This window comes from Oryctolagus cuniculus, chromosome 2 (genome assembly GCF_964237555.1).
Source record: "Oryctolagus cuniculus chromosome 2, mOryCun1.1, whole genome shotgun sequence".
In the NCBI taxonomy this organism is placed as follows: Eukaryota; Metazoa; Chordata; class Mammalia; order Lagomorpha; family Leporidae; genus Oryctolagus; species Oryctolagus cuniculus.
The window spans coordinates 178273040-178299392 of record NC_091433.1 but is presented as its reverse complement, the minus strand read 5'-3'; the positions used below and the strand labels follow the sequence as shown (position 1 = coordinate 178299392).

General features: G+C 42.7%; 1 protein-coding gene across 13 annotated transcripts in view; it reads right to left on the bottom strand.

Moving 5' to 3' along the window:
- The window catches only part of ITSN2 (intersectin 2), a 167417-nt gene that overhangs the window by 102301 nt on the left and 38763 nt on the right, over window positions 1–26353 (bottom strand). For all 13 annotated transcript variants that reach the window (XM_070069353.1, XM_070069357.1, XM_070069354.1 and 10 more), the window contains exons 3-8: window positions 9149–9241; window positions 5830–5893; window positions 4974–5137; window positions 1987–2190; window positions 1732–1828; window positions 771–910 (exon numbers count right to left, since the gene is read on the bottom strand). In XM_070069353.1, coding sequence (XP_069925454.1) covers window positions 771–910; window positions 1732–1828; window positions 1987–2190; window positions 4974–5137; window positions 5830–5893; window positions 9149–9241 — 762 coding nt within the window. The remainder of the gene's footprint in view (window positions 1–770; window positions 911–1731; window positions 1829–1986; window positions 2191–4973; window positions 5138–5829; window positions 5894–9148; window positions 9242–26353) is intronic.

The window sequence follows — 26353 nt, the reverse complement described above, 5'->3', positions numbered from 1 at the left end:
AGAATTTCTTCTCTGTCATCTTCAAAATGTCACCATCTTCAATCAGTATCTGTTCAAATCCTACCTCTTGCTTTCATAAGCATAAACGTTCCCTTCCTGTAAGATGTGCCATACAATCATGTCAGCATTAATACCTCTCATTCTATGTTCCCTGATACTTTAAAAACAACATTATTTTCAAACACTGTTTTACTTTGTCCTAAATAATAATTTCTTGCTGAGTGACAAGGGAGGAGAGGAATTAAGAGGTGAGAACTCTTCTTGCCTGTTACCCTCAGTTTACATTCCAATCTTCACTATCCTCACTTAGTAAAGCTTGGACACTGTTCTAGCCTGGACTCCAATGTCCTACAGGCATCCATCTGGGCTACAGCAGTTGAGGTTTTAGTAAATGCAGGCCCAACCAGGAGGATTCAGGAGCAAAGCAAGCTGAAGCTAGGTTCCACACATTCACCCTTGTGACTTGAGGTTCTCTGTTAATTGCAAAGTTAGAAGACAAGGTCTGATCATCTCTGGGGACAGGTCTTTTCTAAACACTTGAATGTGCGCCTGTATGCTCAACTTGACTGTAGGAGCTCTGAAGCAAGCAATCAAGCTGAATCCATCTTTAAATCCCTACACAACTCAGAGCAGTTAGCAAATACCTACTAAATTTTTGGGATGTTAAAACTTTGGGTTAGCTACAAAGCACAAATTCATAAAGTTCTTCAGTGGAAGTCCATATAAAAGGCTCTGGTTGTCCTGTAGTCTTAAGAGCTGTATGTGCTTACCTGAGAGGTATCCACTCATGCTTTTATCAAGACTATTAAATTTCTGTCGATATTTTAATCTTGAAGGCTGAGGAACTGCCCACTCTGAGGTCCCAGTCTTGGGCGAGTTCCCTGAGAGTGATGCGGTTGAGGAGGTTGAGCTACGATGAAATGTATTTAAAATTTCTGTTACTAAATAAAATACATTTAATTAAACTTTATAAGGCAAAGATACCAAAAATCATATTTTATAAAATATTGTAATTTATTTCATATTTTATATTTTAAAACATTTAAATTTAAGCAATTAATTATTCTTAGTAAAACAAGTAATAGCCAAAGCCTAGAACTCCATAGGACTACCATATAGCAGGAATCTATTTAGTGCCAGGCCCTGTACACAGTTACTATTTCTAACCCTCTCAACAAACTAAAAAGACATTATTCTCCCTCTTTTAGAAGGGTAAGCTGTGCCTCAGTGATGTTGAGAAGAAACAAAGTCACGGTGTCAGTGAGTGCTCATCTGGATACAAATGCTTTTTATCTGGGTCAGAGAATTCTTTGTACACAGCTTTGAAGAGTATAGTAACATGACTTGTAAGACGTAAAGAACAATGATTTGATGCTTTCAAAAATTTACCCAGACAATCAGATTTTTCTCAAAAAGAAAATTAATAATGTACAATGATTATGATACATTTTAGGAAATGTAAATACATTTTTAGAAGGAAAATTACCTGACACTGGGCCAAAAAAAATGACTAATTAAAATAAAGTAGGATTATTTTGTTTACATAAACTTTTTTCTAAAGTAAAATACCACTGACATTCAATTATAAAAATTTAAAATTTATTTTATGTGAGTTTTAAGTAGTGAGTTTATTTAAGTACTTATATTTGGCCTTTATAAAGTAAAAGCTGGATAAGCTCAAAGCTTACGACTCCTTATTGAAGCATACATTGTTGTGTTAAATGCTCATACCTGCTGGATCCTAAGTCAATCAGAGACTGGGCCTTCTGTATGGTAGCACCACCAAATCCTCCCATCATCAGACTGTAAGATGATGTATGAGGCAATGCTAAAAACAAAAACAAAAACAGAAAAAGAAAGAACCAGGAAAAGGTTCACACTAAACAATATTGAAAGTACAAAGGAAATGTGTATCTCTTTGGATACAAATATAAAAGTGTCTTCTTTTCACATGAAACACTGAGTCAGTAGACACAAAGTACTTACTTGAGGATGAATAAGGAATGGATAAAGGCTGAATGAGGCTAGGGGTTCCATTTGGTAATGACGATGTGCTAACGGAAGGCACTAGGGGAGCAGGCATTATTAGAGGAGGAAGGCTGGTCCCTGGAGTCGCAGAGGACAAGGTAGCCATGGGTGCAACTGGAGGCAATGACTGAGGAATGGACAGATTGGGCATGCTTCCCATCCCTAAGGACAAAAGAAAACATATTTCCTCATGCTCGTCAATTAATTATTAAACACACACCCAAACCCAAGTTTATAGGATATTGAGCAGACTCAATGTTTATAGAACATCAAGGACAAACTATCCTTAAAAAGTCACTAATGCAGCATTGACCCAGCAGTGCGGGAGGTAAACAGCTGCTTTTAATACTGATATTCTAACCTGTATGAACTAAGAAAAGAAGTCAAGGAGTTAAAGATTCTCTTCTCTCTTCAGGAAAAAACTAAGCAGCCTTTTTCAATTAAATATTAGTATCCTCAAAGGGAGAAGGTATTACCTGGCCAAATGTGAGGTTTTGTACAAGGTTAATAAATGCAGCGCTGCTAAGTTATCTGACTAACATGCACACACCCTCTCCAAATAAACAAACACAAAAGGTTTTAATGAGTATTTTGGAGGCCCGTTCAAGCATATTAATTATTTCCAAGAAAGCATGCCAAACAGTTCACTTTTCTTGTACATAACATATCTTTGAACATAAAAACATTTCTTTAAAGGAACAAAGTGGTGACTTTCATTCCTTTATTAACTGCAGAATACCATGCACAATATGAACATAAGATCAAACAATAATTTGGTATTTATCTCTAGAGTTCATTCATTGCAATGGTGAAAGAATTTTGAGTCATAAAAATCTAGCATCTGGAGTGAAAGAACATGTTTCATATATATAGAGATATCATTTAAAATGAGTGCCTCTTGCATATAATTATGTGAATTGACTAATCAAAATAGAAAATGCATCAGCTGGTTATCCATGAGGAATAAGAAAATTAATTAGTATATAGTCTGCAATGTTGGGCCCTAAACTTAGCTGGCCAATTAACCTTTAAATTAAAGAAATCTCTATTTACGCATAATTTTAAATTACTCCCAAATGAAACCATTTCAAGTGAGTTTAAATTTTTTCAATTTTTTCTATGTTACTCACAAAAAACTAATAGTGCAAGGTTTTTTCCATAAGTGGAAAATAGGATTAAACAGTAGATTTATTCAGGCACAACAAATTTTAATTCAATCACAAATTTTCCATGACATGCATTTTATATGAACTTTTTGGAGACTCCACATATTCAGAGATTTCAAAATCTTTTATAGCATGGGGTAAGCATTTGGCCTACTGGTTAAGATGTCACTATGGATGCCTGTATCCCATATTGGAATATCTGGGAGGGAGTCCTGGATCCATTCCAGATTCCAGCTTCCTGCTGGTGTGTACCCTGAGAGGCAGTAAGGGATGGCTCAAGTAGTTGGGTACTGGCCCTCCACATGGGACACCTGCATTATGTTCCCAGCTCCTTATTCCAATCTCAGCTCAGCCCGCACCACTGTGGGCAACTGGAGACTTAACCAGTGGATGAACATTCTCTCTGTCTCAGTGTCTCTCAGATAAATGATAAAACACATAAATAAAAAACTTTTAAAGTTCATTGCTTTTGAACTCAAAAAATTAGCTCTATATAAAAATTTTTACACTTAAACAAACTTATCTTTTATTCTGTTTATTTATTTGAAAGGCAGAGAGATATAGAAAGACAAAGCTCCCATCTGATAGTTTACTACCCTACTGCCCACAACGAAGCCAGGAGCCAGGAACTCAATGCAAGTCTCTCACACAGATGGTCGAATCCTGATGACTTAAACCATCACTACTGCCTCCCAGGGCCAGCATTTACAGGAAGCTGGAATCAGGGGCTGGAGTCAGGTATCGAACTCAGATACTCTGAGGTGAGGGCATCTTAACCACCAAGCCAAATGCATTCCCCTAAAATGATCATTTAACTACATTTCTCCACAAACTTTGTAAAGTACCTTTGTATTTAGGACTGGCTATAACTAGGGGGACTATATAACTTATAACTCAATTGGGAGTTGTGGAAGATGACACAAACTGGACCTGATGTCGAGGGAAGAGGCGTGAACCAGAACTGTGCCTGGAAATCCGGAACACACGACACCCTAGCTATGACAACATTAAGTATCTCAGGGCACTGGCATTGTGGCGCAGCAGGCTGTGATGCTGGCATCCAAGATGAGCACTGGTTCAAGTCCCGGCTGCTCCACTTCTGACCCAGCTCTCTGCTATGGCCTGGGAAAGCAGAGGAGGATGGCCCAAGTTCTTGGGCCCCTGTACCTACATGGGAGATCCAGAAGAAACTCCTGGCTCCTGGCTTCGAATTGACTCAGCTCCAGCCATTGCAGCCATTTGGGGAGGGAACTAGCAGATAGACAATCTCATTCTCTCCCTCTCTCTAAGTAACTCTGACTTTCAAATAAATAAATAAATAACATTTTTATAAAATACTATCTCAGGGGGCTGGTGCTGTGGTGCAGCAGATCATATGGGCACCAGTTCTAGTCCCAGCTGCTCCACTTCCCATCCAGCTCTGCTATGGCCTGGGAAAGCAATAGAAGATGACCCAAGTCCTTGGGCCCCTGTACCCACATGGGAGACCCTGAAGAAGCTCCTGACTCCTGGCTTTGGATCAGCACAGCTCCAGCCATTGCGGCCAATTGGGGAGTGAACCATCAGATGGAAGAACTCTCTCTCTCTCTTTCTCTTTAACTCTGACTTTCAAATAAATAAATAAATCTTTAAAAAAAAATACTATCTTAGACATGAAAATTTACTTAGAGTCTGGGGACTGTCATTTTGTGCTGACAAGCCCTCTTCTAATCCCCAAATATTATGCATAGAAATGAAGTTTAACTATCAAATAAAGGAATTAAATTGATAAACACATACCAAAACGAGCAGAAATTAAAGGAGAGAACATTGGAGGTTGTTTCATAATAGGAGGGAGAACCACGGGCAACTGTTGGCCTTGAAGCTTCAGTTTGATGAGTTTCATGGCTATGGAGAACTCCTGCTGATCCATCTTCCCATCCTTGTTCAGATCTGATAAAGCCCTAAAAGAACAAGAGGTGGGTAGATTGGTATTTGGAGTTGTTATGAGAAAATTAACATTACTTTTGAGGTTGACAATCACAGAGTATTTACACGATGTCATCTAATAAACTCTGCCTGTCTATATAGAACCTAGACAATTCTGTGCTGAATTCTACCAGTGTAGATAGAAAGAACTTATTTAAGAGTATAAGAATCCTAACTTTATTTTACTCATTTGTTCAAATAGTACTGAATGCCTGCTATGTGCCTGGCTCTTGGCCAGGCATGGGGATATTCCAAGTGGGAAGAAAAATGAGGTAAGGTTTGGTATTAATTGTACAAACATGAAAAAACAAAATCTCAGGTATTACAGAGAATAATGTCTGTAAAGCAGTTACAAGGGAAGGGAGGGCTAATTTTAGATTTATAGATAATAATAGAAATGCAACAAAATAACAGAAAGAAGATTTTGAGACCCTGCCAAATTATAAAGAAATGTTTCTCAGTGATATTGTATATATCTTCTTCCCAAAATTGTCCTATAGAGTAAAACTCCAATGATTTTTCACAATTAGCTCAATAGAATTTATCTTCCAAAAACAGAAGAAATATTCTTATTTAGCAACAAGAGCATAACTAAAAACAATTCTGTTAATGTTGAATTATAAAAAATCAACAGACTATCAGAACTTTTAAGAAGAAAACACTTTACCATATTTCAGCTAAAACAGGAGCTGGCAGACCTGACTGTAAGAAAAAAGTACGGGCTTGATCACCTGAGGAAACAGAAACAAAAACCAAGCAGCACATTAGTAGATGGAATTATTCCAATGCCTCTGAATAATGATAATTTTAATTCTAATCATTAAAGAATAAACAGATACAATCATTTACATTACTTTAATAAAAGGCAGATTTTTTTAAAGTTTTTTTAAAATTTATTTGAAAGGCAGAATTAGAGAGAGAGACAGAAAGAGAGAGATCCTCCATCTGCTGGTTCACTCCCCAAAAGGCCACAATGGCTGGAGCTGCACCCATCCAAAGCCATGAGCCAGGAGCTTCTTCCCAGTCTCAAACGTGGGTACAGGGCCCAAGAACTTGGGCCATCTTCCACTGTTTTCCCAACCACATTAGCAAGGAGCTGGATAGGAAATGGAGCATCCAGGACTTGAACCAGCACCTGTATGGGATGCTGGCATCGCAAGTGGCAGCTTTACCCACTATGTCACACCGGCCCTAAACAATTATTTTTAAGATTTTATTTATTTATTTATTTGAGAGGTAGAGTTACAAACAGCGAGAGGGAGAGACAAAGAGAAAGATCTTCCTTCTGCTGGTTCACTCCCGAAATGACTGCAACAGCTGGAGCAGTGCCAATCCAAAGCCAAGAGCCAGGAACTTCTTCTGTGTCTCCCACATGGGTCCAAGGGCCCAACCACTTGGGCCAACTTCTACTGCTTTCCCAGGCCATAGCAGAAAGCTGGATTGGAAGAGGAGCAGCCAGGACATAAACCAGTACCCATACGGGATGCCAGCACGGCAAGCAGAGGATTAACCTACTGCGCCACAGCATCAGCCCCTGACAATGATGTTTTAAAACAACGAAAGTCACATCTGAAGTTATATTACAAACGAATCAGTGATAGAAGAATATTTTATTCAGCTGAATTTTCTCACAGTTGAGAAATCTTACTTGACAATATTCTATTTAATAAAACTTATCATTAAAAATACTATGCTATAATAGAGTTCTATGTACATACATCAGGAAAGACCTGGCTGTTGCAGTCATTTGGGGAATGAACTAGCATAGCAAACAGAAGATCTCTTTCTCTTCCTCCCTCTCCCTCTCCCTCTCCCTCTCTCCCTCTCTCCCTCTCCCACCATGGGTTTCTTCACATTCCTACATGGCCTGCTGTGTATGTCAAGAATGCAACACCCCAATTTTCCTCTGCCTGGATCATTTTTCAGAATTGGGCTTGCAGTGAGCAATCTTGAGGAATTATACAATGTTATCCAATGGGACAAAAAACAAACTTGCTTTACTGACTGGCAGGTTCCCCAAGCTCAGTGTTCCTCTCCTGGAACACAACCATAGCAAGTGTAGTATCCTCTGGGCTCTCTGCATCGTCCTTGTGGTCCAGAGGGAACAAATGAAGCCAAAAGAAACATGCTGATGCTCATGGTGCTGGCTGTGCTATTGGTAACAAAGTCCAGTGTCTCTAACTCGGGAATGTTGGGTCTTCCGCACCCATGAACAGCAAGTAGACTGGTATTAACCTGTAAGCAGTGTCATCAAATCCTGCTATCAGGTAGGGCAGTTATTACAGGAGTACGTAAATAACATAAAACTGTAATGGCTAAGAGGAAGGATTCCAAAGTCAGGCTGAATAGTTTCAAAGACCAAACCAATACTTTATAATCTTAGGCAAGTTATATAACATGTCTAAGTTTCAAGTTCACCATAGATGTGTGTACACATACACACAAAAAACACACAACAGTACCTACCTCATAGAACTGTTGTAAAGGATAAATAAAATATATTTAGCATAGCACAGGGCATAGTACAAATTTGACGAGTATAGTTGTATTGTATACACAACAGCATATAAAGTACTAAGGTGCCTTAGAGAAAAAAATTTCAAAGACACATCTAAATTTCCTTCCTTTGGCTCTGGTGGTCCTTCAAAACAAGGGCTGGCATCAACAGTAAATGCTTGGTATAGGCTCAGAGACAGAGAGGCTAGCTTTATGAAAATACATTTAAGGGTAAGAATTCTAGATTATTTTCCAGGAAACTGATCTTAGAAATAAATGTAAAACATTCTAGGTATAATGTTAACATGTGAAACTAGACGAACAGAAATTCTTGGCTATCATTTAGTATTCAGAAAAAGATCTTTCTCTATGCCAAACCTAAAACCAATTAAGACAGTTCTAGAAGGCCAGTGTGTGGTGCAGTGGGCTAAGGGGCCACTTGAGATGCTGGCATCGCAATCAGAGTGCAAGTTTGATCCCAACTACCCTGCTTCCCATTGAACGTCCAGCTAAGGTACCTAGGAAGGCACAGAAGATGGCACAAGTCTGTGGTCTCTGCCACCCATATAGGAGACCAGGATGAAGTTCCTAGCTCCTGACTTCAGCCTGGCCTAGACCTGGCTGCTGCAGCCCTTTGGGGAATGAACTAGAGGACAGAAGATCTCTCTCTCTTCCCCTGTAGTGAACTAGAGAACAGAAGATCTCTCTCTCTTCCCCTGTAGTGAACTAGAGGATAGAAGATCTCTCTCTCTCTCTTCCCCTGTATTCCCACCCTCCCATCCCTTCCCCTTCTCCCTCTCCCTCTCTGTTTCTCTGCCTTTTGAAATAATCAATCAATCTTTAAAAAGATAGTTCCAGGAAAAATAGAAAGTTACTATTATGTTTGAAGTGTTAGAATTCTGATATGAATTCTATCACTTAACCCACTGAGTTTCAAATTTTCATTTCTGCAAATATTTCAACAACATATTATTTATCTAAAAGTTATCATAAGTAATATATTTACTGCTCAATTTTAGCTTTTATAGGTATCCTCCCTATATATAGAATGATGGGACACAATGGGTAAACAACAAATTTGATGGCAGTCCAATTGAAAGTAATGGGGCTGGCGCCATGGCTCACTTGGCTAATCCTCCGCCTTCGGCGCCAGCATCCCATATGGGTGCCAGGTTCTAGTCCCGGTTGCTCCTCTTCCAGTCCAGCTCTCTGCTGTGGCCTGGGAGGGCAGTGGAGGATGGCCCAGGTGCTTGGGCCCCTGCACCCGCATGGGAGACCAGGAGGAAGCACCTGGCTCCTGGCTTCGGATTGGCACAGCGCCAGCCATGGTGGCCACTTGGGGAGTGAACCAAAGGAGGGAAGACCTTTCTCTCTGTCTCTCTCTCTCTCTGTCTATAACCTTTCAAATAAATTTTTTTAAAAAAAGTAACAAGACATTCTATGAAAAGGAGCATAATTCATAAATAAAACAAAAACTTATCAATACACACCTGTTATGTAACCTCCTGAAGGTTTGAGGTTGTCAAACTGCTTGTCATGCTTAGTCCGTTCTTCAGAGGTGATAGCCCACATATTTGGCCCTCCTAAAACACAAATGAAAGACAAAGAAATGGTGAGAGTGTGCACAGGACAATGTTCAAAACACGGTTCTGGGAGGTTGCCATTGTGGCACAGAATAAGCTGCCACCTGTGACGCCACCAGGTCAAGTCCCAGGTCCTGGCTGTTCTACTTCACTTTTTAAAAAATATTTATTTATTTATTTTAGAGTCAGAATTATACAGAGAAGGAGAGACCAGGGCGGGGGGTGGTGTGGGGAAGGAGAGGGAGAGAGAGAATTCCATCTGCTGGTTCACTTCCCAGATGGCTACAATGGCCAGGGCTGGGACAGGCAAGAAGCCACGAGTCAGCAATTTCTTCCAGGTCTCCTGTGTGGGCAGCTGGGGCCCAAGCACTTGGGCCATATTCTGTTGCTCTCCCATTCCATTAGTAGGGCGCTGGATTGGAAGTAGAGCAGCTGGGACACAAACCAGCGCCCATATGGGATGCTGGCATTGCAGGCAGTAGCTTTACCTGTTTTGCCACAATGCCGGCTTCCAGCTGTTCCACTTGTGATCCAGCTAATGTGTCTGAGAAAGCAGTAGAAGATGGCCCAATTGCTTGGGCCCTTGCCACCCACATGGGAGACCTTGGTGAAGCTCCTAGCTCCTGGGTTTGGCCTGGCTCAGTCATGGCCATTGCAATCATCTGGGGGAGTGAACCAGCTGATGGAAGAAGATCTGTTTCCTCTCTATAACCCTGCCTTTGAAATAAACAAATCTTACAAAAAATTCTAGAATGTAAACATGAATCACAAATGTCCATTTAATAATATTTCATACTTGAGTGACACAGAGTGGATCTCTATCATAACCATATACAGTGTAGCCCTAAGGCTTTTCATTATTCACTCATTTAACAACTCAGCATACCATTCACTGGAAATGGGCCACAAGCTTAGCACTGGCAATGAAAAGAATAAAACATTATTCTTATCTTCAAGGAATTCACACTCTAGAAGACAACCCTAGCATCTGCAATTTTAGCCTTTGAAGAATCTGAAGCAGAAATATGTGTGTGTGTGTGTGAGTGTGTGTGTGTATATATAAATGCTGTGGATGAGACATCAGGAAAGAGTGAGACAGAGCCCTGGAGTTTGGCTTGAATTTTGCCAGATGAAAAGTGTGATCAGAACATTTCACACAAAGAAGGCACAGCACAAGAGGCTGAGGCATGTGCAAGACACTCTAAGTGAACAGAGTAGAATTAACAGCTATGGTACCAGGGGTCGGCGCCCTGGCTCACTAGGTTAATCTTCTGCCTGTGGCGCCGGCCTCACATATGGGCGCCGGTTCTAATCCCGGCGGCTCCTCTTCCAGTCCAGCTCTCTTGTGTGGCCCAGGAAGGCAGTGGAGGATGGCCCAAGTGCTTGGGCCCTGCACCCGCATGGGAGACCAGGAGGAAGCACCTGGCTCCTGGCTTCGGATCGGCATAGCTCCGGCCATTGCAGCCATTTAGGGGGCCATTTGGGGGGTGAACCATCGGATGGAAGACCTTTTTCTCTGTCTGTCTGTCTGTAACTCTGCTTGTCAAATAAATAAATCTTAAAAAAAAAAAAAACCAGCTAAGGTACCACACATGTGTGAGAAAGTGGTAAGAAACAGATAGGCTGGAATTAGCAGTAAATGCCATCCTAAAGGGTTTGATCTGATCTTACCTGGGAATTTTGGGGAGTCATCCAAAAATAAGCTTTTAATTTGGAATAATTATATTTACAAAAGAGTTAGAGAGACAGAAGGGGGTTCCTTCACCCAATCTCTGTGTTAACACTACACACATGGTACACTTGTCAAAACAAAGAAAGTAGCATTGACATATCACAACCAGCTACACTAAATCCCTCCACCAGCAGTGGTAGGTGAGACACCTCAGCAAGAGCGCCATGGGTATCAGGGACAGCACGAAGCTCTGCGGTGCTGATTCTAGTAACGGGAGTCTCTGGCTAAGGCAAGTGGCCTTTACCCAGAGTTACCTTTTGGGTCCTGAATACCTTCTTCAAGGAGGCCTCCTGACACTCTGGCCTGAGAGCCCCAGGAGGGGTATGGGTCAACTTGAATTCCATACCTAACAAAGATGAGAGGGACTTGAAAAGCCTGGTCTGCTAGATGGAAATGATATATTGAATAACACAGTGAGCCTAGCCCTTACAGCATTTTGATGTCATTTTTCTTTTTTAAAGATTTATTTTATTTATTTGAAAGGCAGAGCTAGATAGAGAGGGAGAGACAGAGAGAGAGAACGAGGTCTTCCATCCATCAGTTCCCTCCCCAGATGGTTGCAACAGCTGGGGCTGGACTTGGCCAGGTCAAAGCCAGGAGCCAGGAACTCCATCTGGGTGCATGGGCCAAGTACTTGGTCATCTTCCACTGCTTTCTTAGGCACATTAACAGGGAGCCGGATTTAAGCAGAGCAGAAAGGACTCAAACTGGTGCTTAGGCCGGCGCCGCGGCTCACTAGGCTAATCCTCCGCCTAGCGGCGCCGGCACACCGGGTTCTAGTCCCGGTTGGGGCGCCGGATTCTGTCCCGGTTGCCCCTCTTCCAGGCCAGCCCTCTGCTGTGGCCCGGGAGTGCAGTGGAGGATGGCCCAGGTGCTTGGGCCCTGCACCCCATGGGAGACCAGGAAAAGCACCTGGTTCCTGGCTCCTGCCATCGGATCAGCGCGGTGCGCCGGCCGCAGCGCGCCGGCCGCGGCGGCCATTGGAGGGTGAACCAACGGCAAAGGAAGACCTTTCTCTCTGTCTCTCTCTCTCTCACTGTCCACTCTGCCTGTCAAAAAAAAAAAAAAAAAACTGGTGCTTAGATGTGGGATGCTAGCATCACAGGTGGCAGCTTAACCCACTGTGCCACACCACCAGTCCTGGCATCTTGGCAGCACCCGCTCTGAGAGGAAACTTTATTCCCACTCCACTGCCTGAAGTAAGGCTATGGGATCTGTGAAGTCCTTGATTCAGAGAAGAAGCTGAAAGCTGATGGTGCCCGCTGGGCTCAGTGGCTGTTCACCTCCAGAGCTAATTATGCTAAATTGAAAGGAGACATCTCTGTTCAGTAGGCAGAACTCAGATTCTGGGGTTGCTGCCAATGGCCCAGCTGTTTGGTTTGCCACTTGGAAAATTACAGGCAGATTAAAGATACCCTCTACGGGGCTGCAAATTGAAAACAAATTTCAAGTACTAATTGACTTATCTGGGTCATTCATGTAGGTTCCCATTGTAAGGGCCCATTCTCTGATTTAGACTGAAATCCAGCTGCTGATCAAGTGTGGCTACGTTTCTGATGCTGAGAACAGCACAGCAGGAGAGACCTGTGATTTCTAGGGGGAGGAGGACGAGGAGCACCGTCCCCTTTGACTCTTGGCAGATTAGAACTCTTCAGGCTATCAGTGGTGGCTCAAACTACTGCCAGTTCCTAATTGCTTTTAGAAAGACTTCATTTTTTAGAGCAATTTTAAATTCACAGAAAAACTGAGGAGACAGAGATTTCCCCACCCCTTCTGCCTCTGACTATGCAGTCGCCCCCACTACATCATCTTCCTGTTTTGTTGATCACCAGTCGGCCCATGGTGTCCACATATTGTGGCCCTGGAGACTAATCTGTTGTTTTCAGCTTTCTGAACCATAAACAGTCTGACATCAATATACCTTTTATCATAAAAGATGGTCAACAACGGCTGATCATGATTCCACTTCTGTCACCTCCTCCTGCTTCATACACCTTAAAGTAAGATGGCTGACACTGATCATGGCTGTCCTTAGAAGGAGGCCATCTCAGGGGCCACCACTGTGGCACAGCAGGTAAAGCCACCGCCTATGACACTGGCATCCCATATGAGTGCTGATTCGTGCACTGATCACTCCATTTCTGATCCAATTCCCTGCTGATGTCCCTGGGAAGGAGCAATGGCAGATGGCCCAAGTGCCTGGGCCTCTACTTTCCATGTGGGAGACATGGATGAAACTCCTGGCTCCTGGCTTTGGCCTGTCCCAGCCCTGGTTGTCATGCCCACCTTGGGGAGTGGATGGATGATCTCTGTAACTCTGACTTTTAAATAAAATAAAAAAAATATTTAATAAAAGATCATCTCAGAGTTGGTGTTGTGGTACAGCAGGAGGTTAAACCACCTATAATACTGGAGCCTGGTTCAAGTCTCAACTGCTCCACTTCCAATCCAGCTCTCTGCTGATGTGCCTTGGAAAGCAGCAGCAGATGACCCAAGTGCTTGGACCCCTGCCACTCATGTGGGAGACCTGGATGGAGTTCCAGGCTCCTGGCTTCGGCCCTGACCACCCCTTACCATTGCAGCCATTTAGGGAATGAACCAGCGGATGGAATATTTTCTGTGTGTGTATGTATGTCCCTCTCTCTGTCAATCTTTCAAGTTAATTTTAAAAATCTTGGGAAAGTAAAAGATCATCTCCTTTCAGTTGCTTCTTGGCTAATAAGTAGAGGGCTAAAGGGTAGGGGAATAGATCTACTGTGAAAATTCAGGATCGTGCCATTACCATTCCTAGACACAAAGCATCTTTCTTTCCTCTAATAACAACTGTAGGTAGGCCTTTTTTGTATACCCCCTAGGTAGGTTTCTCAGTTTTGAATACAGAGGTTTGTAAAAGTAAACTTCTGGTCCCTATTGCATCTAGCCATTCTGGATCACTACAAAATGGTGAAGTTATAGCTACTGAAACGGGACACCATGATTTCATGAGCTAGAAAGCAACAAGCAGGTGCCTGAGGCAGAAACACCTCACACTCTTAGAGGTATGGGATTAGGAGAGACACCAATGGTCTTTTCTTCTTCAGAAATGCTCCTGGGGAGACATCCTATCCAAGGAAAGTGCCCTGGTGTGGCTGTCCTAGCTGCTCAGTCTGCCACCTCCCATCAGATGGATTTGACTACCACTGGGTCTCCACTCCACTGAACTTTACAACAGTCTATCAGAAACAGCAGCACCTCCCCATATTACCTCCAGAAATCTACCCTATGCCCAATCTCAGTAATGAATCAATGCTTCCAGCAACTGGTATATGGACAAACAGAATAGGTCAGACTAACTGCTCTCAGGCAATCCCTAAAAAAAAAAGGACAGACACAATTATTCAAAGACAACTGATAATCCTGTGGCTTACCAGTCATCCAGGAGGTCACATTAGGGGCACTGTCAACCTGTGTCTTCTGATGTAGATCCTAGCTGGAGCCCCAACAGCTGTAAATATTTTCTCTCCAAGCACATCATGTGCATCCTTGAGACCCTACTGAGGGTGGAAGCCAGGCAATAACTTGCCTCCCTCCAAAACTATACTAATATACACAAAGACAATTTCTTTTAAAGAAAAATTACTTATTTATTTGAAAGGCAGAATTAGAGAGAGAGAGAGAGAGAGAGAGAGAGAGAAATCTTCCATCTGCTGGTTCATTCCTCAAATGGCCACAATGGCTGGAGCTAGGATGATCTGAAGCCAAGGAGCTTCTTCCAGGTCTCCCACATGGGTGCAGGGTCCCAAGCACTTGTGCCGTTTTATGCTGCTTTCCCAGGCACATTACCGGGAGCTGGGTCAGAAACGGAGCAGCTGGGACTCAACCTGGTGCCCATATGGAATGCTGGCACTGCAGGCAGCAGCTTTACCTGCTATGCCACAGCACTGGCCAGACACAGAGACTTTGAAATGTTTACCAAAATACCTCCTCAGTCCTGGAAGGCATTCAGGTCAGCCTCAAACTTACTGCCCAGGGTTGTTATAGAATTATCCTAGATTTTCTCTCTGTAGCCCAAAGTAGAATATGTACAATAAATAATGCAATCTGCTGCACCTGAATTAATGCCACAGGCCAGATAGAAAGGTGGATACAAAATTAAGGAGGAAGTCATTAGCTTTCCAAGACAGTCACTGACGGTTCGTGGGATTTGTGTGGCTATGACCCCAGAGACCACAGCTGAGAACACCACATGCTGAGAACCCTCTTCAGTGGCCTACATCAAACGCTGCATGAAACGAGCGAGCAAAGTCCCACCTTCTCCTCAGGTTAATGAGAACGGTCAACTGAGTGGCAAGCTCTGTCAGAAGCCAAGACAGGAAAGAAACAAGCGATAGAAATTACTGAGAGACAATTCTCCGCAGTCCCTCGTGTTCTGCCTTCGGAGGGGAGGCAATGACAGCTGTCGTCCAGGCTGTCTTTTCAAAGATGCCAGCACTGCGATCACAGGGTTCCCTGAGCTCAGAGCACCTCAGCGCAGGCATCCACCTAGGTCTACCTGTGCTCCGCCCCACTGGGCTGGAGGGGAAGCAATACGAACGTGGAACTCATGCTACCTGCTGCTCTATTCAGTCCTAACGTCTTCTGTTTCTGACCAGGGATTCATGTCTTCTGCCTGGAAATGTCAAACTCCCTAAAATCTTGGCCTCTGTCTTTGTCTTTTGTGTTTATCCTGCTTGGAGTTCTCTGGCCTTCTGTATCGGTGATGTTTTCAATATAGCCACATGCTGCTTAATGACAGGGATGCATTCTGAGAAATGCATCATTAGGCGATTTCGTCACTGTGCAAACATCACAGAATGTACCTGTGCAAGCTAAGGTCACCACTGCATCACTAGGCAACACAATCTTAGAGGAACGATGGGCACCATACACATGGTCCACTGTTAACCAAAACACTGTTAACCAAAACACGTGGTGGTATTTTTGGAAAATTCCAAGATACAATTTTTTAAAATGTTTCTTCTGCACCATTCTCTTCCTTCTATTGGAGCATGAATTACACTTATGTTGATACTGTCTTTCAATTCTAGGACCCTTGTTCTGCTTCCCCTAACACATTCTCTTTGTGTTTTTGTTTGGGCAATTTCTATTGACCTGGATTCAAGTTCACTGATCCTTTCCTTGGTTATTTTGGGGCTACCAGTGAGCCCAAAGGAATTCTTCATCACTGATACCATGTTTTCTACTTCCAGCATTTCTACTTGACTTTCCTCAGTTTTATCTCTGCTGAAATTCCTCTTCTGTTCATACTTGCTGTTTAGCTTTTTATCTCATTTAACATTCATATAGCTTAACAGAGGTGTTATAGTTATTTAAAATCCTTGCTTAATAGTGCCAACATCTAGGCCATTTCTGGGTCCAGTTTTGTTAACTGTTCTGGCTCTTGACGATGATTTCTATTTCCCTGTTTTTTAGTGTGTCTCATAAGCTTCTCATTGAATATCAGGCTTCACGTAGAAGAGCAGAGACTGAGATAAATAGCAACACCTGGACATGGGCACGCCTCTTCTCCTGTCAGGCCATTAGCTCGGAATGCTGAGTCTGTTTCTTCATGTCAATTAGAGTTAAGGCTGTATCGCTGCTCTGGATCCTTCAGTGTATGGATATCTTGACACTTTCAATTCCTCCAGAAGTGGGCAGTCACTGCCTTGTGCTACCAGAGGGAGCCTCAGGCTGGTGATCTTCCTTCAGTTTTCTCTCCCTGCGTGCCTGAAGCAGAGACGCCTTCTCTCATGCTTCTGCCTCTCCTCTAGTGTAGACTGCCACTGCTCGTTACTCCCACCGAGGCTGGGCCTAGCAACGGCACAATGTGCTCTCTGTTGGTCTGATCTGCACTCAGTCTTAGGCAGACCCTGTGAACCTGGGTCTTGGGTATATGGATTTCTCTGTGTTCCTGCCCCTCTTCCCTGTGGCAATCTTCCTTCTATCTGTGCTTGGTCCTGGGAGGGACTTTGCTGCTGCTCTTCCAAGAAGAAACACTGCTTTCTCTACTACTCCTTTCCTGCTTGGTACTGGTATGGTAGCCCAGGGTTTTCTTTCGCTCCACAGTGGTAACATTTATTGCTGACTCTTTCTCAGGGACTTAAGGCTTTTACTTAACAGAACACAAGGACCCAGGGAAGTGCATGGTCTTTTGCACCTGTCCTCCCACAGTTACTTGCAACACCAACATGGCGGGGCTCCTTCTGATCTTTCACATTACCTTCAACCTTCCCAGTAACCACCCACACGATGCCCACCGGAAACAGCTAGCGGGTAAATAAACTCCCCTTGTGTCTGTGGTCCAGTAATTCCAGACTGATATGCTGGCCCTCATTTGCCATCTGCTAGATCATTACAATTCTGATTGTTGCGACAAATCTCCCTCCTTACTAAAAGCTCTGTTTGCATCCATAAAGTCTGAGACGGAGTTCTGTGGAAACTGCTCCAACTGCACTGGTAGTTGCAGAAATCCACTGATTCGCCCTCGGTCCCATGCTCTACCTGCAAGACCAGCCTCCTCTGCTCTAGAGTTCCCTGAGAAGGTCAATTCACTCACAAGACTCCATTCTCCAATGCTTATGCTGAATCCAATCTAACCTACTTCCTAATTTCCAGAAAGCCTTCTAAGTTCCTGGTACACTGATGGCACTGTTCCTATTTTCTAGAGCTATCTCAAATTAAAAAATAAAAATGTTCTCTTGTATAATTTGAATGGTATCCAGCAAGAGAAAGGTAGAAAACATGAATTTAAATCACTATTTTGAAACAAGGTGAGTACTGAGTTATGAGCTCACATTTCAAAAGAAATAGCAAAGAAGTCTTAAAAAAAATGATCAAGAAGAGGAAGGCTCTGAAAATATGAGGGCCGTAAAATACTCCATGGAGGCAGTTAAGGAACTAAGGATATTCAAACTGAAGGAGCAAATGTTTAAAAAAAACTTGACAGTTGGGGCCAGCGCTGTGGTGCACTGGGTTAAGGCACCATCTGCAATGCCAGCGTCCCTTGTGGATGCTGGTTCAAGTCTCGACTGCTCCACTTGCAGCCCAGCTCCCTCCTGCTGTGCCTGGGACAGCAGAAGACAGCCCAAATCCTTGCCCCCCCCCCCCCCATGGGAGACCTGGAAGGAGTTACAGGCTCATGGCTTCTGCCTGGCCCATCCTTAGCCATTGTGGCCATTTGGGGAGTAGACCAGCAGATGGAAAATCTTTCTGTCTCTCCCTCTCTAACTCTGCCTTTCAAATAAACACATAAATCTTTAAAAAATCTTTAAAAAATTCATAGTATCTTAAGTTCAAATGTTTAATAAAAAATACATGGTGGCAACTTAAAATATTTTTTGTAAGTTGTTACATAGAATACTAAGGGATTACTTTAAATCCTTGAAGAATTAGAAGCAGGATCTTTGTGGCTTAGAAAAGACAGGGCTGTGGGGCCAGTGCTGTGGCTCAGCGGGTTAATGTCCTGGCCTGAAGTGCCAGCATCCCATATGGGCACTGGTTTTAGTCCCAGCTTCTCCTCTTCTGATCCAGCTCTCTGCTGTGGCCTGGGAAAGCAGTGGAAGATGGCCCAAGTCCTTGGGCTCCTGCACCCACGTGGGAGACCCAGAGGAAGCTCTTGGCTCCTGGCTTCAGAATGGCGCAGCTCCAGCCATTGTGGCCAATTGTGGGGGTGAACCAGCAGGTGGAAGACCCCCCCCCCCGCCTCTCCTCTCTGTGTAACTCTTTCAAATAAATAAATAAATTTAAAAAAAAAAAAAAAGAAAGAAAGAAAGAAAGAAAAGATAGGGCTGTGAGGCTGGTGCTGTGGCACAGCAGGTAAAGCTGCCACCTGCAGCGCAGGCATCCCAAACAGGCACCAGCTCGAGCCCTGGCTGTTCCACTTCCAATCTAACTCTCTGCTATGGCCTGGGAAAGCAGTAGGAGATGGCCCCTGCACCTGTGTTGAGAAGGCCTTGAAGAAGCTCCTGGCTCCTGGCTTTGGATCAGTGCAGCCCCAGTCATTGCGGCCAATTGGGGAGTGAACCATTAGATAGAAGACCTCTCTCTCTCTGTCTCTCTTCTCTCTGTGTATAATTCTGACTTTCAAATAAATAAAATAAATCTTAAAAAAAAAAGTTAGAACTGTTTGAAGAGGAAATCAGTTACTTCAGAAGGTATTTTTTGGTCACTACAGGTGCTAAAGCACATTCAGGTTACTGTTATCTTTGTCATTTAAAAATGATAATTAAACAAAATGTGAAAGAGATACATCTAAATTGATAATTTACATCAATTAAATTAAAAACATTGGTTTCTTTAGGCTATGGAAACAACCACTGGAATAAGATTTTCCCTTGGAATAAGGTACTACCTTGACAAGTTTTTTGAACACTGATTATGTAACAATTTTATAGGAAAAAAATAAGATAAATTGTAAACTACCATAAATTTCTTTAATATTTACAAGAGAAAAAAATAGAAAATAAAAACCAAGGATAAAAGGAATGCTGGCAACATATCCCTATCTTCACAAAAGAATCATATATACATAATTCCTGCTTCTCACCCTGTGACCCGCCTTCTCTTTCCTTCCATTTCAAAGTTTACCTTACATGGTGAGGGCAGGCGGCACTTCCTCCAGGAGGTCCCTGACACCTCCAGGTCACATTTATTGTTTCCTCCTATAGATACTCAGGAGAACCCCTCCCACTTCTACAGAGCCCTCAGGGAGGCACTGTAGTTTTCCTCCAGACCAACCTGGGAGGACAGAAGTTCTGTGAGGTCACCTTTCTATCCCCAGGCCCAGCAGAGTACCCAGCACAAAGCAAACATGTAAACGTGATTGAACAAACATCTGAATGAATTAAAAAGGAAGCAGAAAAAAAAAGAGAAGAGAGCGGGCTTAATGTAGTGGGTGGCCTTGCAGGTTAAGCTGCCGCCTACAATGCCAGCATCCCATATGGGCACCAATGTGAGTCCTGGCTGTTCTACTTCTGATCCAGCTCCCTGTTAATGCACCTAGGAAAGCAGCAGCATATGGCCCAACTCCTGGCTCCTGCCTTTGGTCTGGCCCAGCCCTGGACATGGTGGCCATTTGGGGAGTGACCCAGCGGATGAAAGACCTCTCTGTTTCTCCCTCCTTCTCTCTCTCTCTCTAACTCTTTCAAACAAAAAAGAGAGAGAGGAAGAAAAGAGGCAGGATGAGGGCTGTGTCAACCTTCTAGCCTTTTTGTCATCCATCCTTCACACTGGTCATAACAGCTCTGTGAAGAAGCTTTGTAAAGCTCTGCACATTCAACATGGCTAATAACCATCTATACTTCTTTTAAAAAATATTTTTATTTATTTGAAAGGCAGAGAAACAGAGACCTTTCATCTGCTGATGCAATCCCCAAGTGTCGACAATAGCTGGGGCTGGGCCAGGATGAAGTCAAGAGCCTAGAATTCCATGTGGGTCCCCCACATGGGCAGCAAGAACTAAAGTACCTGAGCCATCATGTGCAGTCTCCCAGGGTGCAAATGAGCTGGAAGCGGATCAGAGATGGAGTAGCTAGGACTCAGCCAGGCACCCCAGCCTGGGATGTGGGTTCTAAGCAGCAGCTTAACCTCTGCACCACAACGCCTGCCTGTACTTCACTTCTGACTACCTTTTCATTCATTCAATTTCTGCCAATAAAGAAACAGTTAAAATATATATACCTATACATATTTGATGCATGAATTATATCAAACTCTGCTTTACAAAGGCACTTTTCCAGGATTGTGTATCACTGAAAAAAATAGGCCCATCTATCATTTTAAACATGAAGATGGACTTAATGAATTTTTCTGAGCCCTAAATGACTAGTTTTTTTCTAAATCTACAAACATCCTCTCAAAGAGAAGTTTTAAGATTAGAGATAAAAATAAAGAAACAGATGTACTGAAGAACTAACAGCCTAAAATAGCCAAACCTACACACTTTCCAAGTAAAGAAATACCACGTATGTCATATGTAGTAAAAATCTACTTGGTTTATCAGTTTAGAAAATAAACACATAAACCTGTAGGGATTCCTGTGACTACGAAGACAGGCAGGTAGGACAGCTAGAGAACACAGGTCTACTACTGTAGAGCTTTAGAAAAATTATGATACTGACTTTTTAAATGACAACAAAGGATGACAAAGATGGAAGCATCTTACTTTTATTGAGCTCTGACTGTATGTCAGGGGCTTCATATGCTGCAATTCATTGATCCCCACAACTACCCTTCAAATTGAGGTGTATTACATGCTCATTTTACAGGTGAGAGAACTAGAGGTCATGGTAGTAAAGGAACCTGCTCAAGGTCATCAGCTAGTAAGCAGCAGAGCTGAGATTAGAACCTGCTTAGCCCAACTCCAGAGTCTCCATGCTCTACTATCTCAACATATGCAGATAAGATTCTCACATTTCTTTGGCTTGAGTTGCCCTCTCTATAAACTGGGAATATTATGTAACTCCACAAATTGTTGTAGAGATGTAATATACCTACATTAAAATAACACTAAATTTGGGCCAGCATTATGGCACAGTGAGTTAAGTCATGGCCTGTGCCAGCATCCCATGTTGGAGTGCCAGTTCAAGTCCTGGCTGCTCCAATTCTGGTCCAGCTTCCTGCTAAGGTGCCTGACAAAGCAGCACAAGATGGCTGAGGTCTCTGGGCCCCTGTGACTCTTGTATGAGACCTGGATGGAGTTACTGGTTCTTTGCTTCAGCTTGGCCCCAGGCTATTAGAATGGTTTAGTGAGTAAAACAGCAGATAAAAGACAACTTTCTCTCTCTCTTTCCCTCTCTCTCTCTCTCTTTCAAATAATTTTTTGAATAAAACATATAACTTTTCATCTATTAGACTGGTGTAATAAAAACAGCTGACTCTAATGAATATTAGCATATTCTTTAAAGAGCTTTACATGTACTGCTTCAATTACAGCTCCCAAGAGTCCTATGAAGTCACTATTACTATCACTATTTTTCAAGGAAGAAACAGTTACACAGAGATTAAATATTTTACCCACAGTAACAAAGCTGGCAAGCATTGAAGGCAGGATTGGATTTTCTCAAGCTTAATGAAGAGTTTTAAACTATCTGCCATGATGATAATTGGAAAGAAACAGACCTACTAATACACTGTCAATTGATCTTCAACAAAAATGTCAAGATTATTCAGGAAGAAAGAACAGTCTTTCCAACAAATGGTGCTGAAAGAGCTGAACACCCATATAAAGAAAAGAACCTTGGACTTTTGACATATGAGTACTCAAAAATTAACTCTACATGGACCACAGAACTAAATGTAAAAGTTAAACTATGAAACTTCTTGAAGAAAACACAAAAGAAAGTATCTGTGACTTTGGATTATACAATGACTTTTCAAAACACAAAGGTACAAAATAAACATTTTTGCTAAACTGGACTTCATGAAATCTAAAACTTCTGTTAAGAAAATGAAAAGAGGCCGGCACCACGGCTCAATAGGCTAATCCTCTGCCTGTGGCACCTGCACCCTGGGTTCTAGTCCCGGTCGGGGCACCAGATTCTGTCCCGGTTGCCCCTCTTCCAGTCCAGCTCTCTGCTGTGGCCAGGGAGTACAGTGGAGAGTGGCCCAAGTGCTTGGGCTCTGCACCCGCATGGGAGACCAGGAGGAAGCACCTGGTTCCTGGCTTCGGATCAGCACGGTGCGCCGGCCACAGTGGCCATTGGGGGTGAACCAACAGAAAACAGAAAAGGAAGACCTTTCTCTCTGACTCTCTCTCACTGTCCACTCTGCCTGTCCAAAAAAAAAAAGAATGAAAGAAAGAAAATGAAAAGAAACTACAGACTGAGAGAATATTTCTTCAAAATTTATTTGATAAAGGACATGTAATCAGCATAAAGAACTACTCAATAAAAAAACAAATCCCCTTCCCCACAAAATGGGGAAATATTTAAATATATGAATAAGCATGTGACAAGAGCTCAACATCACTGACCAATTAAAAAATGCAAATTAAAACCACAAAAAGGTAACACTATAGGCCTATTCAAATGTGAAGTTTAAAAAAAAAATAACCTGACAATATAAAGTGTTGACAAGGACACTAAACAACTGAAAATTCTTCTATATTGCTGGTGGGAAAGCAAAATGAGTCAGCATTTTGGAAAACAAGTTTACAATTTCCTATGAAGTTAAATATACATCAGCCACACAACTCAACAATAGACTTTTTTTTGTCAAATAGCTTTTTTTTAAAGATTTATTTATTTATTTATTTGAAAGGCAGAGTTACAGGGAGAGGGAGAGAGAGAGAGAGGTCTTCCATTTGCTGGTTCACTAAAATGGCCACAACAGGTCGGAGCTGAGCGGATTCAAAGCCAGGAGCCAGGAGCTTCTTCTGAGTCTTCCGCACAGGTGCAGGGGTCTAGGCACTTGAGCCATCTTCTACTGCTTTCCCAGGCCATAGCAGGGAGCTGGATCCAAAGAGGAGCAGCTGAGACACAAACCAGATTCTCTATGGGATGCAGGCGCCACAGCCAGAGGCTTAGCCTACTATGTCACATCGCTGGCCCCAACAATAGACTCTTGTGTTTAAACAACAAGAGAAATGAACACCTACTTACACATAAAAACCTGTCCTGATGGTTATGGCAGACTTCGTCATAAACATTAAAACCTGGAAATAGGTGCTGATGTTGTGGCGCAGTGTGTTAAGCTTAGGAGGCCAGTGTCTCATATCAGAGAACCAGCTGGAATCCCAGCCCCTCTGCTTCTAACCCAGCACACCTGCTGAGGCACCCAGGAAGGCAAGAGATGATAGCGCAAGTGCTTGGGTTCCTGACACCCACGTGGGAGACTGGAATGGAGTTCCTGGCTCCTGACTTCAGCCTGACCTAGCCCCTGCTGTTGAGGGCATTTGGGAATGAATGAACCTGCAGATGAAGGTTATCTCTCTCTCCCCTCCTCCTTCCCCCTCTTTTCTCACTCTGGCTTTCAAATAAACAAATCTTTAAACGAAAATCTGGAAATTACCCCAAATGTGTTCTACAGATGCATGAATAAACCAACTGCCATACATACTTAAACAACAGAAAACTACTCAGCAATAAAAAGGAAAAAGACATGTGACATCAGGGATGAATCTTAAAGGTATTTTGCTAAGTGACACAAACCAGACACAACAGAGTAAATATTGTGCACTCCATTTATATGATATTCTTGGAAAGTAGCTATGGGAACAGAAATCTGATCGGTGGTTTCGAGTGGCTAAGGGTGGGGTAAAGGGACTCAAGAGAACTTTCTAGACAATAAAAATGTTCTATATCCAGATGTACATAACTGTACATTTGTCAAACTCACCAAACTCTATACTGGAAAGGGGATGAATTACACCCCCAATAAACCCAATTTAAAGAGAAACTAAAACAAAAAGATCAAGCCCCTAACACTGCCAACCACATGCAGGGCACTCAGCGAGTTCGTTTCCTAACTCAACCCAGTCTTCAAGAATTAAATAATCAGAGATGGCAGAGCATCCAAATCTTAGGCTCTTCCCTTTCTGGTAAGAGCACTCTCACCAGCAAATCCTGAAAGGAAGGCCTTGTAGCCGGAAATCTGAAGACTAATAAAGTCTTGAGGGGCTGGTTAGGAAGGCTTGACACACTTGACACACACGGCTGTAGACCTCCAGACAGGGACAGGCTATTGCCAGCCCAGGACAACAGAGTGCTGCCAGCATCATCATCATCATGCCACCTCTTCACCGTGCCTCTGCTGCCTGTCTCCACAGTGACCACCTCAGCCCACCTGCTGAAACATCTACCGTTTAATTCCTCTTGACTCCAGCCATCACCCTTCTCACCTTCATATTCACCCATTCAATCATGTTAAATATTATGAGCCCCTTAAAGGAGCTCACAGATTTCCTAGTATTCCAGAGACTCCACCAGAAAAGAAAATCACACACACTAATGATTAAATATTGTCACAATTAATGTCATTTATAGAATAAAAATGTTCTAACACATTATGGCAAAGAACAATTTAATTAGTGTTCAAATAACCTTCAATTTTGAACACTTTAAAACAAATGACCACGATGAAATATAATATATTAATGCATCAAGAATTTTAGAGAAACAAAAATATAGACATAAGACTTGAAAATATATGTAATTCAAGCCAATTTTAAATTCTGGCTTTCTTATTTAGAATATATCACTAACGAAACCTTTTCAAGAGCCAAAAGTTTGGTATTTTAAACCTAAAGTTAAAAATCTTAGTCTGTATTTATTTGTGAGCCTTGGAGAAAAGCAGAAAAATGTAAGCTTGGGGGTTGATGTCTATTATTTCCTTAAGAAGCTAACTATATTTTCTGATAATCACATTAGTAATGCATTAAAATTCTGTGTCCGGCATTGTGGCATAGTTGGTTAAGCTGCCGCTTTAGACACGGTATTCCTTATGGGTGCCAGATCAAGTCCCAGCTGCTTTCCTTCGGCCCAGCTCCCTGCTAATGCACTTGGAAAGGCAGCTGAAGACAACTCAATTACTCGGGTCCCTGCACCCACATGGGAGACAAGAATGAAGTTCCAGTCTCCTGGCATTGGCCTCGTCCAGCTCCAGCTGTTGTGGCCATTTGGAGACTGAACCACTAGATGGAAAATCTCTTTCTCCCTCCCCCGCCTTCCTGTAACTCTGCCTTTCAAATAAATAAGTAAGTAAATCTTAAAAAAAAAAGAGAGAGAGAGAGAAAGGCATTAAATTCTATCCACTTCCCCCAATTCATTACTAAATTGAGAAAATTCTAAGGCAATAAAGCTCTAAAAATAAAACGGCATTTTTTCTTCCTAGAGCCACTGGCTGCTCCTGTTCTCTCCTTTCTTCTCGCTTCCATTTTGTACACAGGCACCATGATGGGTTTCAGAAATTCTTCACTTAACCACTCTTCAGAACCCCACAATTCTGAGGCGGAAGCAAGCTATTATCACACTGTGACAGCATCCAGCAGCCCCACAAATCTCAAGTAGCCTCCTGCTTGTCACCCAAAAGGCTCACATACTCATTAAAGTTTTTAAAAGAAGCAAACGCTTCATGATTAAACAAGGCATTGCAAGGATGAGTCCACTGCTGCAAAACACACCAGTAGCAGAGTCGCAGCGGTCAAAATGTAATGCACTGCTGACATTTAGTTCTGTTAAGGAAATGGAAAGTGAAACATCAAAGAGCCTGAGAAAGCGCTGTTCAACAGAAGCTTCTGAAGTGATGTAGCGGTTCTACAACTGCACTGTCCAATGGGGCGGCACTAGCCAAGTGTGGCCTCGAGCACTTGTAATGCAGATGTGTGGTTGAGGGACAGACTTTTTCACATGATTTTTATTCATTTA